Source organism: Apodemus sylvaticus, chromosome 6 (genome assembly GCF_947179515.1).
Source record: "Apodemus sylvaticus chromosome 6, mApoSyl1.1, whole genome shotgun sequence".
NCBI lineage: Eukaryota > Metazoa > Chordata > Mammalia > Rodentia > Muridae > Apodemus > Apodemus sylvaticus.
In genome coordinates, this window is record NC_067477.1 from 2,492,276 (window position 1) to 2,511,660 (window position 19,385).

Below are 19,385 nucleotides of genomic sequence, written 5' to 3' on the forward strand. Positions count from 1 at the left end.
CTCTGATAAAGACATGCATTCATTTTGATCTCTAACTCTGAATTCCTAGGTATTAATATACAAAGAAACTAATTCACAGTTGCTTTATACCTTCACATTCTGATAAAGACATGTATTCATTTTGATCTCTAATTCCTAGGTATTAATATACAAAGAAAACTTTTTTTTAAGAATTTGAGTCATTAAATCTAATTCTAAATTCTTGGCTCATTATTAAACTTTTTAAAATATGTTTTTATTAGGACTGCTCACAGACTAAGCATGTATTCTATATACTCCTAGTTCCCCAAAAGAACATTTCTTAAGGTAGCTTCTTGATTGGACATGGATCTAGGTGAAAAACTACCGCAATTATTCTGCTAAAGGAATAGAGCCATTAAATGACTATGAATGACATAATGCTAATGCTAATGCCATAATGCTATACACAGACAGGTACATCATTCAAGCCTCATTGAAGACATTCCTTCCTACAGTAGAAATTAACATGGAGACTCACAACTGGACAATACTCACTGACTGGGAGACTTTGGAACACTAAGTTCTAAACAGGATGTTTTTGTAGAATCCCCTCAGTGCTCAATGAGCAACATGGAAGAGGGTATAGACAGATTGTAAGATCCAGGGGTGGTGGATGACTCCAAGGAAACTGTCTTTCAGACACAACAGAACTGATGTACATATAAATGCACAGAACACACACAAGATTTGCCCAGGTTAAAGCCAAACAGGGTGCCAGCACGGAGAAGGAGTGTAAACATGGAGCCCTATCCTTAAACAAGACACTCTTTGTAATTGATACCCAGTGGCAAAGGGAAAATTGTTTTTCTCCAGTGGAAACTCACTGAGTAACCAAGCTTAAGAGCAGGCCCTATGCCCAGGAGAAGCTAATAAACTAAATGCTGTTTTAGTGGACATTTTTGCTTTATTTTGCTTGGTTTTGGTAATTTCTGACACTTACTGATTTTTCGCTTGCTTGATTTATTTTTATGTGTGTTGTTTTGTTTCCTGGTTTCTTTTTTTTTTTTTTTTCTTTCTTTTTTGAGAGAGAAAAAGAACATGAAGTTAGGTAGGGAGGTGGGAAGGATCTGGAAGAAACTGTGAAAAATAATGAAAATAAATTGTATAAAGACCTTCAATTAAATAAAAAGAAAGGCATATTAAGTCAATCATCTAGTTTGATTTAATTTTACACAAATATATTTTGTCTTATGTATCAATGAGAATAGTTTCTCATTTTCACGTTAGCTGCAGCGAGCTTACTTCCTCAACAGAAGTATCTTTTGAGTCTCTCCATGTTGTATCAGTTGAACAGTAAGAGGTTTGGCATGAACCTTTTTAATAGGTTTCTTCTGCAAATATAATTGAATTAATGAAGTGGATCAAAATATTACCCAAAGGGGTAAGCTTTCATCAAAACCCAACCCACACAAAATACTAACATCAGGAGTATGGGGTTACTTAAGAACATTTATAGACGTCCACCCCAGTGGCTTTCAGTGCTTAGGAAGGCAGAATGCAAGGTGGTAACGAAAGCATTCATCTGCACAGTGACACCTCTGACAGCAACCTGCAACATTCCACACGAGTGTGGAGATGGAACTGCCCAGCGCTCTGCACCACTCTCATTCCCTCAAGTGTGCTTAGCACTTCTGTTTCACCTGCGTTTCTACTTCAGGAACAGCCGAATTTAAACCACCATAAAATAATCTTTAGCTTTGACTTCGAGGAGCTAAGAAAACTTTGAATTTGAAAGACCCTGTTTCGGGCCCTGGAACGTTACAGCTTAACATAATTTTTTTGTAGGTACTGCCAAAATGTACCTTGTAATTTGATTAAATATAAGTTTAAAAAAAAACACATTCAGAATTTGAATCATAGATCAATGAATGCTATTATAGCTAGGGCTCTTCTCAAGTGTTTATTACATTTTTCTAAAAAGCATCCTGATGGTTTTAAAAACAACTGTTCAATAGCTTTAAATGTATTCAATTCTTGCCTACTTTTACAATTTCGCCCAAATTTTGACTTTATGTATACATCAACACACACACACACTCACACACACTCATTTATTTAAGGATGTTTATATAGCAAACCTGAAAAGCCACTCTTTTAAAAAACAGAGACTTGCCACAGACAGGGACTTGGGTATGGTTTTCAAATTACCAAGTATATTTTTATTTTAAGTTCTAAAATTGTTAGGGAATCCCATCTTTCTTCCTCTGGGATTTATATAATTGCTCTTCTGTTCTTAGGTACTGTCAAACCCACACACTGCTTTAGGAGGGTTTCTGGGAGCATGGTGGAGCAAAGCACACAGAGCCCTTCCCCCAACCCCCAACCCTCTGCAGACAGTATATGGTGGAAAGATATACATGGGGCACTTGGTGATGAGTGGGATAGGAGTCCTCTGAGTAGTTGCTGTCCCAGCTAAATTAGGTGTTTCCAATGTCTGAGCACAACTAGAATCTGTGGCTTGTATATGTGTGTGTGTGCCTTCCAATCTGTCTGGGAGACTCAGAACATGTCAGGAATTTATCATCAGGCCTGTTGTGTTATATCAGCAGAACAGTCAAGGGCCACTGGAACCCGAGTTGTCTCAGCCAACAAGCAAACATCTCCAACTTTTCAGCCAAGACTCAGTAGAATGAGAGGGGGTCATTCTCAAAACTCACATATTGTATATAGACTAAAACTTTTTTATAAGAACTTTTTAATGTATATATATATATATATATACATATACACATATATACATACACACACATACACACACACACACACACACACACACACACACACACATAAAATATTAAGCACCTTGGGTTTTTTTTCCACATCAATTTTATAGCATTTTTGTCCATTATATTAGTTGCCATGTTTAAACTCCTCTTAAAAGCTCCTAAAATATAGCTATTTTACAACAATCAAATGATGTAAAGCTCCACAGAACGTTCCCAGGTTGTGTGGATGGGGCTGGGCTGCAGTCCTTGGAGGGGTGCTCCTTGTTAGGCAGGGGAATGAACTCTGGCAGGCTAGAGGGAAGAAAGGCTATTCTCATAATCCGCTGCTGCAGTTTGAACCACACTGCTTGTCCCTCAAGACTCGTGATCCAGTTGTAGGTATCATTGATTAGAGACAGCAGTTACTCTCACAAAGGAGCCAGGAGGAAAAAAAAATATCTTCATGATCAATGCTACATTTCACTTAACAGCATAGATCAGATTGGGAACTGTCAGGGGTACAAAACATTTAATACTAATTTGTCAGCAGCTACCAATAAAAATTAGCATCCTGGTTCCAAGAGCCACTGGGTATAATACCATTGACCTCTCTGAGCTACTGCTGGCCCACATGATTAGCGTCACACAAAGACACAAGCTGCGTTCCTAAGTGCCTGTCAAGTAAACATGCTACAGCTTCAGGAAACGAAGAAAAATTTAATTTAAATGTAATGTCTTAAATTAGAAACCTGAAACATGACTATTTCTAGCAACTAATAATCATTCTAACAATTGAATCAATTCAGGTCCTGCTGTGATATTTTTAACTCTAAAGCACCAAGAAGAATTTTCATGGCCAACCTCCATACCCTGGCCACTACCACTACCCTGCTGTTAGGCCAAGAAAACCCAAGTTTACTTGGATCCACACCTGTTCCGGGCCATGTGACAGAAATACAGTGCATGCACAGAAAGACAGAACTAACAATCTTGAGAAAGGAATAAGGCAAGTTACAAATTCATGAATGCTACCATAATGTATGAACTGGCCAACTACACATTAAAACTCAAACTGTTATGGCACAAATGTTTTTCAAAAGCCAAATCGTGTGGGTTGGTATGATTGTACATGTTTGTGATCCTAGCATTCAAGAGGACCAGTCAGGAGGTTCAAAAGTTCAAAGTTTCCTTGGGCTACACAGTGAAAACTTGTCTAGGAAACAAAACAAATCAATCAAACAAAAACAACCTAATCAATCAAAACAGTCACAAACCAAAGAGTATAATCCATGCAACCAGCCTTTTGCCCCGGTAAGACTTCTCCTCAAGTTTTACTTGAAACACTGAAAAACATTAGTCACAATTGAGTTTTGCTCGCTCCCTCCTAAGTCAAAAGAACTGAATGAACTCCATGTTAAAGCCTTGGTGGTTACTCATCTTGGCTATGGCTGGAGTCTTTCAGCTCAATACTTGGGAAATAGAATGTTAAATAAATAAATGTTAAGACAGTTAAATACAACTGTCGCAACAAGACTTTAAGCACAAACATACTCTTTGACAGCTCCTTCGCTGAAGGAACATTAAAACACCTTCATCTTTAACTGGTCCAAGAGGTCTTTTGGTTGTATTCTGTTGTTTGGCCAAGAACAGAACTCAAGTCTTCATACATCCTCAGTACACACAATACCACTGAGCCACACCACCTTCCTCCTTTGCCTTGACCCCAAACAAACATACAGCTTAAACCACTGACCTCTGTAGGTCTTTCTTGTAGCTTTGAAATCACATGCCTCTTGGTGGCAATGCAGTACAAATAACACCAAGGACATAGATAGAAATTATAAAAATAAAAAATGCCAGTGAGATGGATTGTGGGTAAAAATGTTTGACATGGAAACCTGAAAATCTAAATTCAATTCCTGGAACTCATGAAAATGTCAAGTGGGAGAAAAAAGGCTTCATAGAGTTGTCCTCTGACCCCTATGAATGTCACCTCTATGCAAATGGCCATCATACATACCTGTCATACACATACACAATAATACATGAAGCACATTCCTATATAATAAAATAATTCTTCTCCTCTTGGTATACCGGCTTGGTATTCTTCAGTTCAATTCTGACACCAAGTGCTCAGAGTTAGCAAGGTTAAGAGGTCAACCCCATAGATGTGCCCCTTTTTCAGAGACCAATCACAAGTCTCAGTTTGCTGCCCGTACTTCTGATAACCTGCCATAAACTAAAATCCCTCCTCCCCAACAAAAACAGCAAAAAAAAAAAAAAAAAAAAAAGCCCTCATATTTGATAATTGGTTTTACTGGTTCACAAAACCCAGGGATACATTTCGTGGTTCACTGTGGAGGCTGGTAGGACAGATAGAGATGAATACTTTTGCATGGAGGACTAAACATGGCCAGGTCTAAAAGCGCTGTCCTTGTGCAAGCAACCTCCACCTTCTCAGCACATGGACTTGTTCAACAACCCAGAGGCTCCTCACATTCCTTGATCCAGGGTTCTATGAAGGACTCATTACATAGGCATGACTGGATAAATTATGGGACACTAGTAATTAAGTTAATCTCTAGCTTCGAGCTTGAAGGTGGCCACTGAGAAAAGACAAAGGCTGCATGTGGCCACAGGGGTGCTCTGGCCTTATTCATGCTGTAGCAGGGACAGGGATGCTATCATTCCTCCTGCCCATGAAATGAAAGTACTAGCCACACATGTACTGGGACAGCCACCTGGAAGAAATCCTGGCCCTGATGGCAGAGTGGCCCGAGCAGCATCCTAACATATTTTTCCACATGTGTTTACATAAGAAAAAGAGAAAAGTTATACCACATCCAATTTAGACCATGTTTAAGTCACCATTATTGTTGTGCCACAGTATGCAGCCATGTCTAATTCTCAGAGACCCAAGGACAAAATCATGTGATCTGGTTCTTAGATTCCTCAGTTAAGTTGGAAAGGAATGCATCCTTTGCCAATAGTATTCTGAATTTATCTGGACTGACCTCAGTACCACAGATTCTAAGAAGCCATTTCATCCGCATGTTCTCTTGTTTAGTGAGAACAGATATCCTCTCCATAGAGGCTCTTATGCAGTATGTATTCTGTCAGAATTGTGAGATGTACAATTGTCAGGATTGTGCATGCCAGGCCAATCAACACTAACAGAATCCATGTGTTCTGAAATCATTCCAGGAATAATCAGTTTCATGGAAGCTGGCATGTGAAGCCCCCAAGTTCAGATCAAACTCCACCAAAGGCCTGAGAGTTCATATTCTATGTGCCCTACTATGAACAGAAGACTCACAGTTAGGATGAAATGACCATCAGGGTTTGGGTTGTTCTCTGTGCTGGAAAAGGGACCCATACCTTGTACTGCTGAGCCACTTATCCATGCTTTATATTTTCCCTTAGTAAAACCACAGGATAGGGCACTAGATCTAAGATCTAGTAGCTTGCTATACCACAGTACAGTGTGTGATATCAAGAAATACCAGAAGAAAATGCAGAAGGAATCTACTTTAGCCAAATGTACTGTGGGGCAGTAGACAGTGCCAGGAATCTTGGTTAAGGTTGAGTGGGTTAGGAAGCCCTGGCAACTCATACATATTACAGAACAGTAGGTGCTTCACTTGTTCCCAACCAGGCCCCTGTCACATGAGCACAGCACCCCATGGAGAGGATCTGGGGTGGGGGCAGCACCTCAAAGCTCCTCCACATGCAGATGAGGCATCCCTAACATCTCAGACCAAGCCAATAGAAAGCATCTGCTGTCAGACTCCAAACCACCCCAAAATGTATATATGCAGAAATAAAGGTAAAAGAATTGTTTCACCAAAGATCGTCTGGGAGCATGAATCATATGAGAACTGTAACACACGTTGGAAGAGAGTGGAAGCTGCCTGGGCCTACCATGTCACTTCCTGCCACTGGGTGGGGTGTCCACTGACCCTGGTTCCTAGCCAAGAAGCACCAACTCCAGCGCAGTGGTGGTGATTGTGCTTCTCCTCCCTGTTTTCACAGGCCGCCTTGATCCCGCTCCCCTCCCCCTTCAGAGAATGCAACTCCTTGACTAGAGGCTCTGCAGATCTCCTCTGATAGCATCCTGTATACACACTATGGGAACCATTCTCCTAATTCATGCTAACAGGGATATAGGGCAGAGGAGAGCAGCAGAGGCGCACGCACGCGCGCGCGCACGCACACACACACACACACACAGCTCTAGGCTATGTTCCTTTCATACTGGGTGCTTAGGCACAAATACACACCCAGATACACTACTTTAACTTGTACGTTCATGTTCACACTAAGTGGTGCTCCTTAATTGTCAGGGTTTGCCAACTGTCCTTGCAGGCTGAGTACAGGCAAGACCATCAGGCCTGGCATGGAAAAAAGGATTTGCTGAAAACTGTGTTCTGCCATTCTTTAGATGATGATAAGATAGTCTGGATATATTTTTTTTTTTTTGGTTTGGTTTTTCACTCTGTTAGTCCTTATTTGACAATCATGACTAATTTTATATTTATTTCTAAGATTTGGGAGAAGGATTGCCAGCCCAGCAGGAACCTAAATGCTGCAAACAGAATCAAAGCAAGGTTTCAGTTGTCAGGCAAGAAAGCCTGAGGGTAGAAACAGGATAATGGGAACTGGAGAAGAAGGGTAAAGCCAGAAAGGAAAGAAAAATGAGGAAAAGATGAATTACAGGAAGAGAAAGGGCAGAAACTCTCCACCCAGACTATTCCTTTCAGATATGTCAGCTACAGCAAGTCCCTGACCTTGTGTTCTTTAAATGAAGCAATAATTTGATTGAAACATGCACCGAGAGATTAACATGCAGTAATTATAATCAAAAAGTACTGACAGCCAACAGTCCTTCACACTTCCAAGTCTACGTCCTCCCCTTCCACACACTGAGAAAGATAGACAGTCAGGACAGAGAGACAGAGTCAGACAGACAGACAGACAGACAGAGATACAGCAGAGACATCAGAGAGAAAGAGACAAAGAGACAGCAGAGGGAGAGACAGAGATAGCAGAAAGCAGAGACAGAGAGACAAAGACAAAAGGACAGATGAGAGAGACAGATACAGAGACAGAGACACAGCAGAGAGCAGAGAGACAGAGACAAAGACAAAAAGACAGAGTACAGAGACATAGAGAGATACAGAGAGACAGGAGAGATTCAGACAGAGAGACAGTCAGACAGCAGAGTGAGAGACAGAAGAGAAAAAGCAGAAAGAGAGCAGAGAGACAGAGAGACAAAGACAAAAAGACAGAGACAGCACAGAGAGACAGATGACAGTGAGACAGAGAGACAGATACAGAGACAGAGACAGCAGAGACTTGGAGATAGAGACAAAAAGACAGAGAGATAGATACAGAGACAGACAGAGACAGAGATATACAGAGACACACAGAAAGAGATTTTTGTTTCCATTTTTCTGGTGAGATGCTAAATTTTACCTCACAAGCATTCTGAGATTCAGACAAGTGTATCTGAGAATCTCTAAATCCATCACGCTATGGAAAGAGTACATGTCTCTGGTTCAGATAGAGGCATGGAAAGAGAAAGATAGCAGTTTTTGCTTTTCCAATCTTTGACATTATCTTAAACATATTTTCAGGTAATTTTTGTTTTTAAGGTACTTGGGCAAGCATACTACCACTGAGCTATATCCTTATTTTTAAGTAACTTCACTTGCTACTATTACAGGGAATGTGAGAGCGGGCACCAAGCTCACTGTGGACAACATTTAGGTTCCTAAGCTTCAGTATTTCCACAAAGGCCTGACAAATACCTCACAAAAAAGGAAGGAAACAGCCTGACTCAGGCAAACTCCATGTGTTTCTAGTAAAAGACAGCATTAAATACGCCAATATAATATCCATGACTTACTGAGAAAATAATGTTTAGAAACTGTAAGATGTGAAAATAGACTTTTTGTTTAGAGCAGTGGTTCTCAACCTCCTTAATGCTACGACCCTTTAATTCAGTTCCTCATGCTGTGGTGACTCCAAACCATAAAATCATTTTCACTGGTACTCCATAACTGTAATTTTGCTACTGTTTTGAATCAAAATGTAAATATCTGTGTTTTCTTAGGTGACCCCTGTGAAAGGGTCATTTGACCCCTCCAAAGAGGTCATGACCCACAGGTTGAGAAACACTGCTTTAGAAAGAACAAAACTATAGTTAGCACAAAACTAAGAAACTATGAAGATTATTTTCCAAAAAACAAACAAAAACAAAAAACCCAAAATAAAACAAAAAACACAGATAGAAAACAAATAGAAGTTGTCCGCATGTTCATTGTTGTTTAAATTATTAAATGTTTTAGTTTTTAAACAATCTTATATGGACATTACAATAATAGGCACAGAACAAACCAGGATGGAAATAGAAAATTTTAAAGTTAAAAACTTAAACTGCTATTACTGGCTAATCACATAAGTAAGTTACCTTTCACTGAAAACTTTACTGAACGAAAAACTGTAACAGTTTCTATTAACTTTGATGATGCCATTCATATTATTAAAAATATAATTCAGATATAAACTATAGTTCAATCATGGACTAAACAAGAGGAGTTTCAAGAAACAAGCGTCTTGTGGCTATGGATGATAGATAGCAGCCCGAGCACACACAAAGATCTAGATACAAAAAACCAACATGGTAGCATGTGCTTGTCCCAGCACTCAAGAGGTACAGGAAGGAGGATCAGAAGTTCAAAGTTATCCTTGGCTATGAGGCCAGCCTGGGCTATATAAGGTCCTGTCTCAGAAATGAGGCAAAACCACCCAATGGTCCAGTCCCTTCTAAAGAGGCATCTCCATTGGGTGTGCTGTTCACCATACTCCTGTCTATTACTCTTTTTTTGCCTATGTGCTATTAAGTCATGAAATGCCCACATTTTCCATGGCCAGACAAAGCAGTTTCACTGTGCTTCATTTTGCTACATTAACAACAGGAAATTAATTAACCCACAATCTATGGGCAATGTAAAGGCCCCAGTTCCCTTGTTAACATATAGAACTGCATGCTCAAAGGTGGTATGACTAGATTAACCAGACGGTGAACATACCAGATAAAACCCACAGCCAAAATCTGGTGTTCCCCACTTTTCATCTGAGCACCTGCATTCAAGTTTAGGTTGGTCTGCCTGTCCATCTCTCCTTCCTTTGCTCCTTTCCCGTCTCTTTCTCTTTCTTAAACATTTTCAAACAGTTAGTTGTCTGGGTGGCTGTCCTTCCCACACCCAGAAGAGAGGAAGCAAGTCTTGTGTGCTGGAGAAGTGATCTCACTCAAGTGTGTACTGAAGCTCTGATTTGGGTATAAGGTTGAGTTGAACTATACATTTACTTCAATTATGCCTTTTACCCATGGTTCCTGTCTCTAACAAGGGGCTTTGGTATAAAGCTAGGAGTGCATCTGGCTCATTTCTAGATTGAAACATACTCTCAATCACTGGCACGATTTAATTAACTTCTACCCCAACATCTAAGTCCATTAAATGAGGACAATTGTTCTGCACAAGGACCCATCTAATGAGGCAAGGTTTGGATAAATGAATTGTCATTCTGAGTAACCTTTGAACCCTGGATTTCAGGCCTGCAGGGACCTCAGGTTTTATGTGATCAGGCCTCCGTTTTGTTTATTTAATATATAAGGCAACTGAGATGAATTATTTCTGCTCAGTTCTGATTATCTCATCACTCAGCTAATGCAAATTTGTAAAATCTCCCAGTACTTCAATTATGGTTGGCAAACACATTCTCTGTATTAGCAGTTGGGAAAGAACCTAAAGGAATTGCAAAAACTAAACACAATAAAAAACAGCCTCACCCAAACAAAACACACAGAAAGGTGCAGTACAGCAGCCTAGAGCAGAATGGAAACCACATCCCAATGGGAGCCCAGTTTCTCCATCTTCTCTGATACCACTGAGGACATTTTTGCTCTTGCAGTGAATGGCTGGGCCAAATCTTTGCCTTTTGTGGGGAAACTAGTCCTGGCAGGTTAGCAGTGCTCTTCATCACGTCTGGGGCATCTGGGGCATGGTCTAATGGATTAGCCTTTTCTTGACTTTAGTTTTATTAATATGCATATAAGCAAAGACCAAATATTTAAAATGACAGTTCCATAGGGCTGAAAAGGATCTCAAGAGGCATCCTTGTTCTCTGTCTTAAAGAAAGCTACTTTCCAAATTTCAGAGGGTCAAAGGTGACAGCCTTTTTAGACATTTCCAGGGAGGCAGACTCCTTAGCTTTCACAGCAGCCAGGCATAAATATACACAAGTCAGTTTCTTTGTTATTTCAATTAAGCCTATTTTGTTGGGTTCTAAACTTTGTCTTGTGTGTTAATTTTTATGATCTTTGAATCTATTAAGGCACCTTCCAGTGTACTTGGTTTTGGAAGGTGTAGTTATTAAAGCTACCATCTACAGCAATACCATTTACCCACCACCCACCAGTTAATATACAGGATTTTTCCTCATTTCGTTTACTGTTTGTTTCATCCTACTAGAAAATAATCCTCCACAAAAACAAGAATACTGCTTGTTTTCAGCATCTGTAGCATTCACTAATGAAATGTTACCTGCATAGTAGGAAGTCAAAGTTATTTATACAGAAAACAAATGAATTAAGGTTTCAAAGGAGCTCATTTACATGTACAGAGACACTATATAATAAAAGAACATTTTTTTAAAAAAAATTATTTATATGAGTACACTGTAGCTGTCTTCAAACACACCAGAAGAGGGCATCAGAACTCATTATAGATGGTTGTGAGCCACCTTATGGTTGCTGGGAATTGAACTCAGGACCTCTGGAAGAGTAGTCAGTGCTCTTAACTGCTAAGCTATCTCTCCAGCCCGAGAGAGCACTTTTTAAAACACAGAAGAAATATGCAAAGTTAAAAGTTGAAATCGTATAGAAAAGTAACTAGAATATTTAATGTATATATTTCATTTGTGGGGGTTAGTTCCTCTTCTGCAGTATACTATTTCTGTATACTATAAAGTGGCTTAGTAATAAAAATCTGAACGTGGACTTTACGAGTAGCTGATAAGTCAGGGCTATTCTCTGGACACGTTGTTATAGTATAACTTCTCAAAGGAAGTTTAAGTTCCCAGGGATGGTTATATACAAACATATGTAAATCCCCACCACATATGGACCACTGAGCCTTGATTTCAAGCACTATGCTCACCAACATTCTGTTTCATGAAGTTCTAGAAAGAGCAGCCGTGTCGGTAGCAGGAGGTGACCTCCCTTCCTAAGCCCTTGTGTATGGACTGACCAGTGGTGCTCTCACTTTTAATGTCTAGACAATTCTGGAGGTCACCTACTTGCAAGCATCCTGTGCTGCACTCAGATTTCTGGTGGTGTTTGTTTTTGTTTGTTTGTTATTTGTTTTTTGGTATATTCCGGAAACAAGGAGGACAAGCCCTTTAAGGGAAGGGGTTTGTGGTGCATGACAGTCAGAGTTCTTCTCATTTATACTCTGCTCCATGCCTCCAGCTGACTACAAGTGGATCCCAGATCCAGGACTCAAGGCCTTAAAAGCCCATTTCAGCGCATTTCCTATTATGTGGTGGGTGTTCACCAGCCATGATTTTCCACAGAAGGGGGCAGTTCCAGCTACGAAGCCTAACGACCACCCAGAGGTTTTTGTTATATAAGGACCTTTGTGAAAATCCAAATCAGTGTTGTCTCCTGTTGCCGCCCCATCAGCCCAAGGGTGAGAAGCCAAGCACCTGCGCATCCAGTTATCTCATTCCCTCTAAGTATGACCTTCTCTAAACCACTCTAGTGGAAGGCTGGGTAGTGCAGCTTAAACTGTTAATCTGGAACATGCCAGACAGCAAAGGCCGGAGGCAGAGGTCCATGGTCATGGGGCTAGACAGCAAGCCCTGGACAGAGGAAGGGAAAGAAAGGTTGAAGAGAGGGAACATGGCCTTCTTCACTCTTACTGGAAGTGTTTAAAACCTAGAACAGATCTTCTAAAGGTTCTCAGAATAATGGCAGTGGGACAGAACCAGCGTTCTATTTTAGAAGCTTACAAACCAGCTGTTAGTATTGGGACCTCCAATGCCTGTGACATCACATAGGTGACAGTACAACCTACAGGCCTGTTGCCAAGGCAACAGCCACCATGTACCCAAAGTTCACTAGGCTCACCTTTACCTGATACCATGTCACCATCTGTATAAATTTGAGTAGTGCCTCCCCCTTCTCTCTCTTTCCCTTTCTTTCTTTCTGCCACCACCTTTGTCCTCTCCATCCCCAATAAATCCCATGTGAAACTATTTGGCCTGGTGTGGTGTCTCTGCTGCTGTCACCCACTGCTGCACTTCTCCACTGCCCCAAGTGGTGCGGCACTGCACAAGCAGTCACCGGCTGGACATAACACCAGCCACCTATTACCATAGCCTGGGGCCTGTTAAGGCCTAGGTAGAATGGAATCCCCAACTGCAGCCACTGAATCACAATGGCTGAGCACTGGCGTTTGTTTAAACATGTTTCACTGGGGCTCATGTACAGCTGTAGATAAAGGACATTGGCCAGTCTGTCACATGGCATTGCAAATAAAAGGCTAGGGATTTGTGGAGGTGGAGTAGAAGTGGTATGCTTGCCTAAAATAAATGTACAAAGTCCTGTGTTCAATCTTCAGCAAAAACAAACAAAAAAACAAAGCAAAAAAAAAAAACCTGATATAAACTACAAAGTAAACAAAAATATCAAATTAAGTTATGAACATAGCCATTACATAAAATCATGGGAAGGCTTAGAGTCCCTAAAAACTTCTCTATCTACCCTCAAAAAGATTGGCTGTAACAGGGTCTGTGCTAGGCTTACCACTGGCCTGGAGACCTGGATGGGGAAGGCAAGCTCAGCAAGAAAGCACCTCAACAAACCTGTTCTATCTTTCCATCCAGCACTCTTCCCATTCCTTATAAAAAAATCACATTTCAAGGTTACTACAAACTTGGTGCTGGCAGAGAAGGAGATAAAAACTTAACCAAAAACAAGGGCTGTGTCTTAGTTTAATCAGGATCTTATCAGCGCAACACCCAACAAAGCCCCTAGGCCAATGATTCTCGACTTTCCTAAGACCCATTAAGACAGTTCCTCAAGTTGTGGTGACCCCCCAACCGTAAAAATATTTTCTACTTCATAAATGTAATCTTGCTACTGTTACAAATCACAATGCAAATCTCTATGTTTTCCAATGGTCCTAGGTAACCCCTTCAAAAGGATCATTTGACCCCCAAAGTGGGTATCGACCTACAGGTTGAGAACTTCTGCCCTGGGTTCTACACCAAGAAAACTCAAGACACAGCACCCCCAAGCCTCGCCCCTGCCCTGACTACTCTGCTCTGAAGAACAGGAAGGGACTCACTTTCTCACTCAGCCTGCTACGTGCTGCTTAAAGCCAATCATCCATCAGCAGGAGGAACAAGTGACGACCAAGGCAGGCAGCTTGTAAGGGGTTGTGGGCTGTTTGTATTCTGATGTTAATTCTGCCCCAAGAGGGGCTGCCCCGTGTTGAGTGAATCACACACTCAGGTGCTTTCAAGCGAAACTTCTCCCCATTTTAACCGGTCAAATAAAGGCTAGAGCCTGTGATTGGGCAGTGGAAGGGAAAGGTGGGGCTGGAGGTTTTAGAGAGTGGGGGAAGGGTAGGTTGGAGGAGGATGGATGAAGGGAAGGTGGAAGGAAGACGGAGCAGAGCCACATGGTCGGAGAGAGGCCGCAAGTAGCAAGGGATCTCAGCTGGGGACTAGAGTAGTGTAATGGTAAATCTGCTCATCTAGGTGTGCAGCTTGTAAATATTGTAACTGAGTTGTGTGTTTTTGCATGGGTATATTGGGGTTGGAGATACAGCAACAATATAGCCTATATATAGTATATAATGCATAGATGTATTAACTGACCACACAGAATGACAGCCCCATGAAACTAAAGGGGAGAAGCAGCTATAGCTTAAAGAAACCAGGTCAGGCCTAATGAGAAGGACCAGGAAGGCTTTCCCTCTCCTATTAGCCTGCTCAGCTCGCTAGCTTTCCCTGAGAACCTATCCCCATAAGCGCACTTGGTTCAAAAGGGTGGGTAAGGAATTAGGAAATAAAAGTAAGGAAATAGGAAGTAACCCATTAGGCAGTTTCTCCCTTGCTTTGAAATAGAAATCAGTTTCTGCAGAGGCACCTGCAGGCCAGAAATGCTTCATTCTCTGTAGAAGAAACAGGGTTAAATAGAAACAGCACCCCGTGTGCACAGCAGGGCAGTGGGGCAGCAGGACAGCCTGGGCACACACCTGTCCTCCATGTCTCCCCCTCCCCAGACCCTCCATTCATAGCTCCTAGTTATTTTCTCCTTTTTAATTCCCAGGCTGGGAATGCCCAGTGATGTCTGTCCTATTTCTGGGCAGATAAAAGGCAGAGCTATAGAAACTGCTGGATTTTTCTCTAACATTTCAGAGTGTTTCAAGTCAGAACCTGAATTGTGAAAGAAAAGAAAAATCTTTGAAAACAGCTTCAGTCATTTCTAGCAATCACAAATAAATAGCTGCTCACCCCACTCTCCCTTTTCTTTTCCATTTAAAAGAATGAAGTATGTGAAAAATAAAAAAACTGTTAAAAATTATATTTCAGTGGATTTTACTGCTACTCGCTATTTGGGTGTACTATTATGAACTGAACTCATAAACAAAAGGGCATTTACCATAAATTGAAAAAGATTTCAAAGCTGCCTACAAAGGAAGACTCAAGTGCTTAAAGGTTTGCCTTGGAGTGGTGGTGATTGCCTTTAATCCCAGCACTCAGCAGGCAGAGGCAGGCAGATTTCTGTGAGTTCAAGGCCAGTGTGGTCTACAAAGTGAGTTCTAGGACAGCCAAGGCTACATAGGAAGCTCGTCTCTAAAAAAATTAAAAGTATAAAAACGAAACATCCATCCATTCCATACACATCCCTGGGTGACTCCTATGTCTGGTGTCATCATATAGGAAAGATATCCAGGGTCATAGAATCACTCTGGTGATTGTATGGGGATCAGACTATTTAGAAAACTCATAGGTAGGTTGCCTTTAAACATCTCTAAAATTATGATTTCTAACTCAGCTTGATTTGGCCACAGAATACTGCATGAATTGTTGAATTGTTTCTATCCTATTCTTGATTCAAGTAGCAACAGAAATAAAAGCCTTCTTCTCTCAGAGCCCTGACATTCTCTTTTCTGTTCTGTTCCATTCAACTTCTTCCATTTCAATGTTAACACCAGTGGGTAATCAAGCCAATCTGTCCCATGTGACTACTGGAGCCTTCTCTGCCTGGGCTTGTACACATACACATTTCCACAAGTGTCTTCTGTGAGAAACATGTGAAGCATCTCTTGTTTGGTTGTTCTTCCAGCTTCTGGCAGGCAAAGGAATGAAGGAATGTCAAAGCAGTAGGACAGGCTTCCTGAGGTTTCCATTCCTTCTCTCCATGTACCCTTTCCTCCTCCTCCTCTGTGACTACCAGGTGTCCTCCACTTCCTCCTGGTGTCTACCAGGGCCATGTGCAGGGGCTGCATAAGTCAGCACTGGCCTCGTATGGCTCCATCTTACTGAGAGACTCTCAAACGCTGCTGTATACTTTTACTGAGGCCCCCTTTTCCTTCCCTCCGTTTGTCCCCCATATGGTCTCTGCACCTCCATCAGCCTCGCATACAGGAATCTTTAATATGAGGCTCTGCCAGTCTGACCCAGGTGTCACTGACCCTTGGCTAGGGACCTCCACCATGTTAGAAATCCAATCCATTTAGTATTCAAGCTAGAATAAACTATAGCCACTTTTCTTCTATTTGAATCCATGTCCTTCATAACTTTAAAATCTACCAACAAAAGAACACACAGCAGCACTTTCCTTGACATTTTAGAGAACCATGCCACTTCCCCCATAAGATTCTCTCCTTTACACACAGCAAACACTTTCTTCAAAGTTACCATTTTCACTTTCATGAGATTCTCCTCCGGTGAGAGGAAATATTTTTTTTTCAAATGTCTTTACAAAACTCTGAAGAAATATACAGGTCCTTCATGGAAACTCGGAATAAATGATCACCACCTCAGATGACATCATTCCAGATAGGCTCGCTCATGAGCCACTTATGATAGGACTAGATGGTCTATCCAGTGAGTCCTGGTCCTTTTTGCTTTTGGTATGTTTGTCTGAAGTGGCATATTTGACCCTATAGTCAGTATTAGTGAGAAGAAAGCAGAAATAAAAGTAAGTACATAACATCCATGTCCCACTGCAAACAGGAGGCAACTCCCTGGCCTTACAAACATGAAGGTGACAGGTTGCATCCAGTGTTAAATAATGAGTCTGTTAGTGAGTCCCTGGGCTGCAAGGGTATCTGAACAGTAGAGCACTCCTAGCTTGGTGGAGGTACTGGGTTTGATCTCCAGAAGCACAAGAGATTTAAAGAAAGGAAGATACTGACTGAATAAACTTTGAAAGAAGGGGGAAAAGCAAACAAATTACTATTAAGTAATTTTATATGCTTAGGATATTAAAAAACAGAAATCATTCCACCTCTCCATTCCTCCACCATGCCTAAGGAGTCCTGCCCTTTCTATGACAGACAATTTGCGTTCATAAAAATTGTACTCCCAACAACCTATGGAAATTAGTACATGGGGAACCCATCTCAAGATTACATCTGTAGGCAGAACACTGGAACATTGCTCAAAAGCACAAAGTGTGAATTTGCAGATATACAAAATAACCAAGTGAGTGCCACAATGATACTTTTATTTTATTCAGAATAGCTTACTTTGTGTGTGTAAGCAATGACTGATTCTTTCCCAATTGTATGCAAGATAAAGTATTTGGACTTTTAAACTAAATAATGATAAGACTCATGGTTGAGTCATGCAGCTTTTTTTTTAACCTATTCACATATTTCACATATCATTGCTTCTCTTACTGTCCTTTGAAAGGAGTACAGAGCCAGACATCACTCAGAGTCAGGCAGAACTACCAGGACACTAGGAAACTTGCTCTTGAGCTGGTATTTCAGTCTCCCCTGTGTGGTAAAATCCAAGCAGTTGCCCTGCACTAATACAACCGACAGCTGCCTTTTCTGGATGCAAGCAACACACTGCACAATGTGGGGGGTCACAAGTGCTGTTTGCAGAAGCAAAAAGTATATGGCAGTCCCCAAGTTGCAAACTTCAGGCTACTGTCAGAAGTCTGTTCACGGGGATAACTGCTCTAGGCTGAGACAGATGGCAAATGCTGGTTACTAGAAGCAGGCACTCTATGGAGCAAGCAACGGCCAGTAAATCAACGGTACAGAGAGTAACAGTGTTTCCAAAGGTGCACAAAGCTGAAAGTCAGATGGTAAGACATCTGGGCAATAAGGCTTTGATCGCTGGTCAGAAGCTGTATCACACGGGGCGCTCCAATCCTTATGCTGGGCAAGCAGTTTGTAAGCACTTGGAAAGGGGCAGAAGTTGCTGTTGCCTCTGAAGGTTTGCCAATTGTTTGCATTTGGGCAGGGAAGCCACTCTCACGACTCATTCAGCATTTCCTATAGACCAGGTGAAAGCCTCTTCAAGGCCCCCTCCCCTTGGGCTGCTTTTCATAGTACAGGAGCTATTGAATACTGGCTTCTGGCCAAGTGGTTTTAAGGTGAGATTTGACAAAAATTACCAAGTACACACATCTACCCTCACCTCATTTTCTTTCTACAGCGACTTCCCAGGCAGCTGTTCAAGAACTACATGTGTCCATTTACTGGATTGAAACAAACAGCACAGGCATAAGGAGAGCCACACAAAGCATATGCTTTCCCAGCCCATCCTGATTTGAGCTTCACTCCTGGGGATACTGACAGGGTATCAACTGTTTCTGCGTTGAAGGCAGGAGACCCCCTCCCCAGCCCCCAACCTCCCACACCCCGGCTTACCTGTTTCTTTGTGCTGAACCTCTGCAAGGTGCAAGTCATTCAAAAGGTGCTCCAAGATCTTCTCCGGGGTACCAGACACCACCACATATCTGTCAGAGAGCAGAGAGTCCACTGAGTCATCCTCCGTGGAAGACTGTGAGCGGCTGCTCCATTCGTCGTCCTCATCTTCTTCGTCGATGTATTTGAAATAAGGCACATCGAAGGTAGGCAAGGGCAGCTGGCGCTCTGAGAGCGCCGCGGAATCTTTCCTCTCTAGAGGGGGGTCAAAGACCCGCAGGCGGGAGCTGCCCATTGTGAACCGTGCCTAACAAAGGCATCCCCCTAAAGGCTAAAAGATCTTGCCATCCCTGTCCTTTCACTGGGAACTGAGTCCATCTGGCTGCTGAGAGCTCTGCAGTCAGCTAGAACGCTGGAGAGGCGGAGAAAAAAGAGGGAGGGAGGGAGGGTAGTGCCGGCGGCAGAGGGAGTGAGTGAGTGAGAGGGAGCTGGGAAGGAAAGCAGCCAGGGAAGGAAACCGGAGTGTGCCTGGGCTGCTGGGACTCTCACCTCGCGTCGCTCTCCACACTCCCCGTGGTGGGGGCTGGGCCACAGCTTGCTACTTTCTTCAGCACCAGGACGCTCTGGCCTTGCTCTTTAACCTGAACCATCGTCACTTCATCATCTTGCTTTAATTGTACATCAGAGTGAT

At 41.9% G+C, this 19,385-nt stretch overlaps 1 protein-coding gene across 1 annotated transcript in view; it reads right to left on the reverse strand.

Moving 5' to 3' along the window:
- Positions 1–19,385, reverse strand: part of Rapgef5 (Rap guanine nucleotide exchange factor 5) — a 241,449-nt gene that overhangs the window by 58,712 nt on the left and 163,352 nt on the right. Inside the window, exons 10-11 of the mRNA XM_052184831.1 lie at positions 19,244–19,362; positions 18,698–18,786 (exon numbers count right to left, since the gene is read on the reverse strand). Of these exons, the coding sequence (XP_052040791.1) occupies positions 18,698–18,786; positions 19,244–19,362 (208 nt within the window). The remainder of the gene's footprint in view (positions 1–18,697; positions 18,787–19,243; positions 19,363–19,385) is intronic.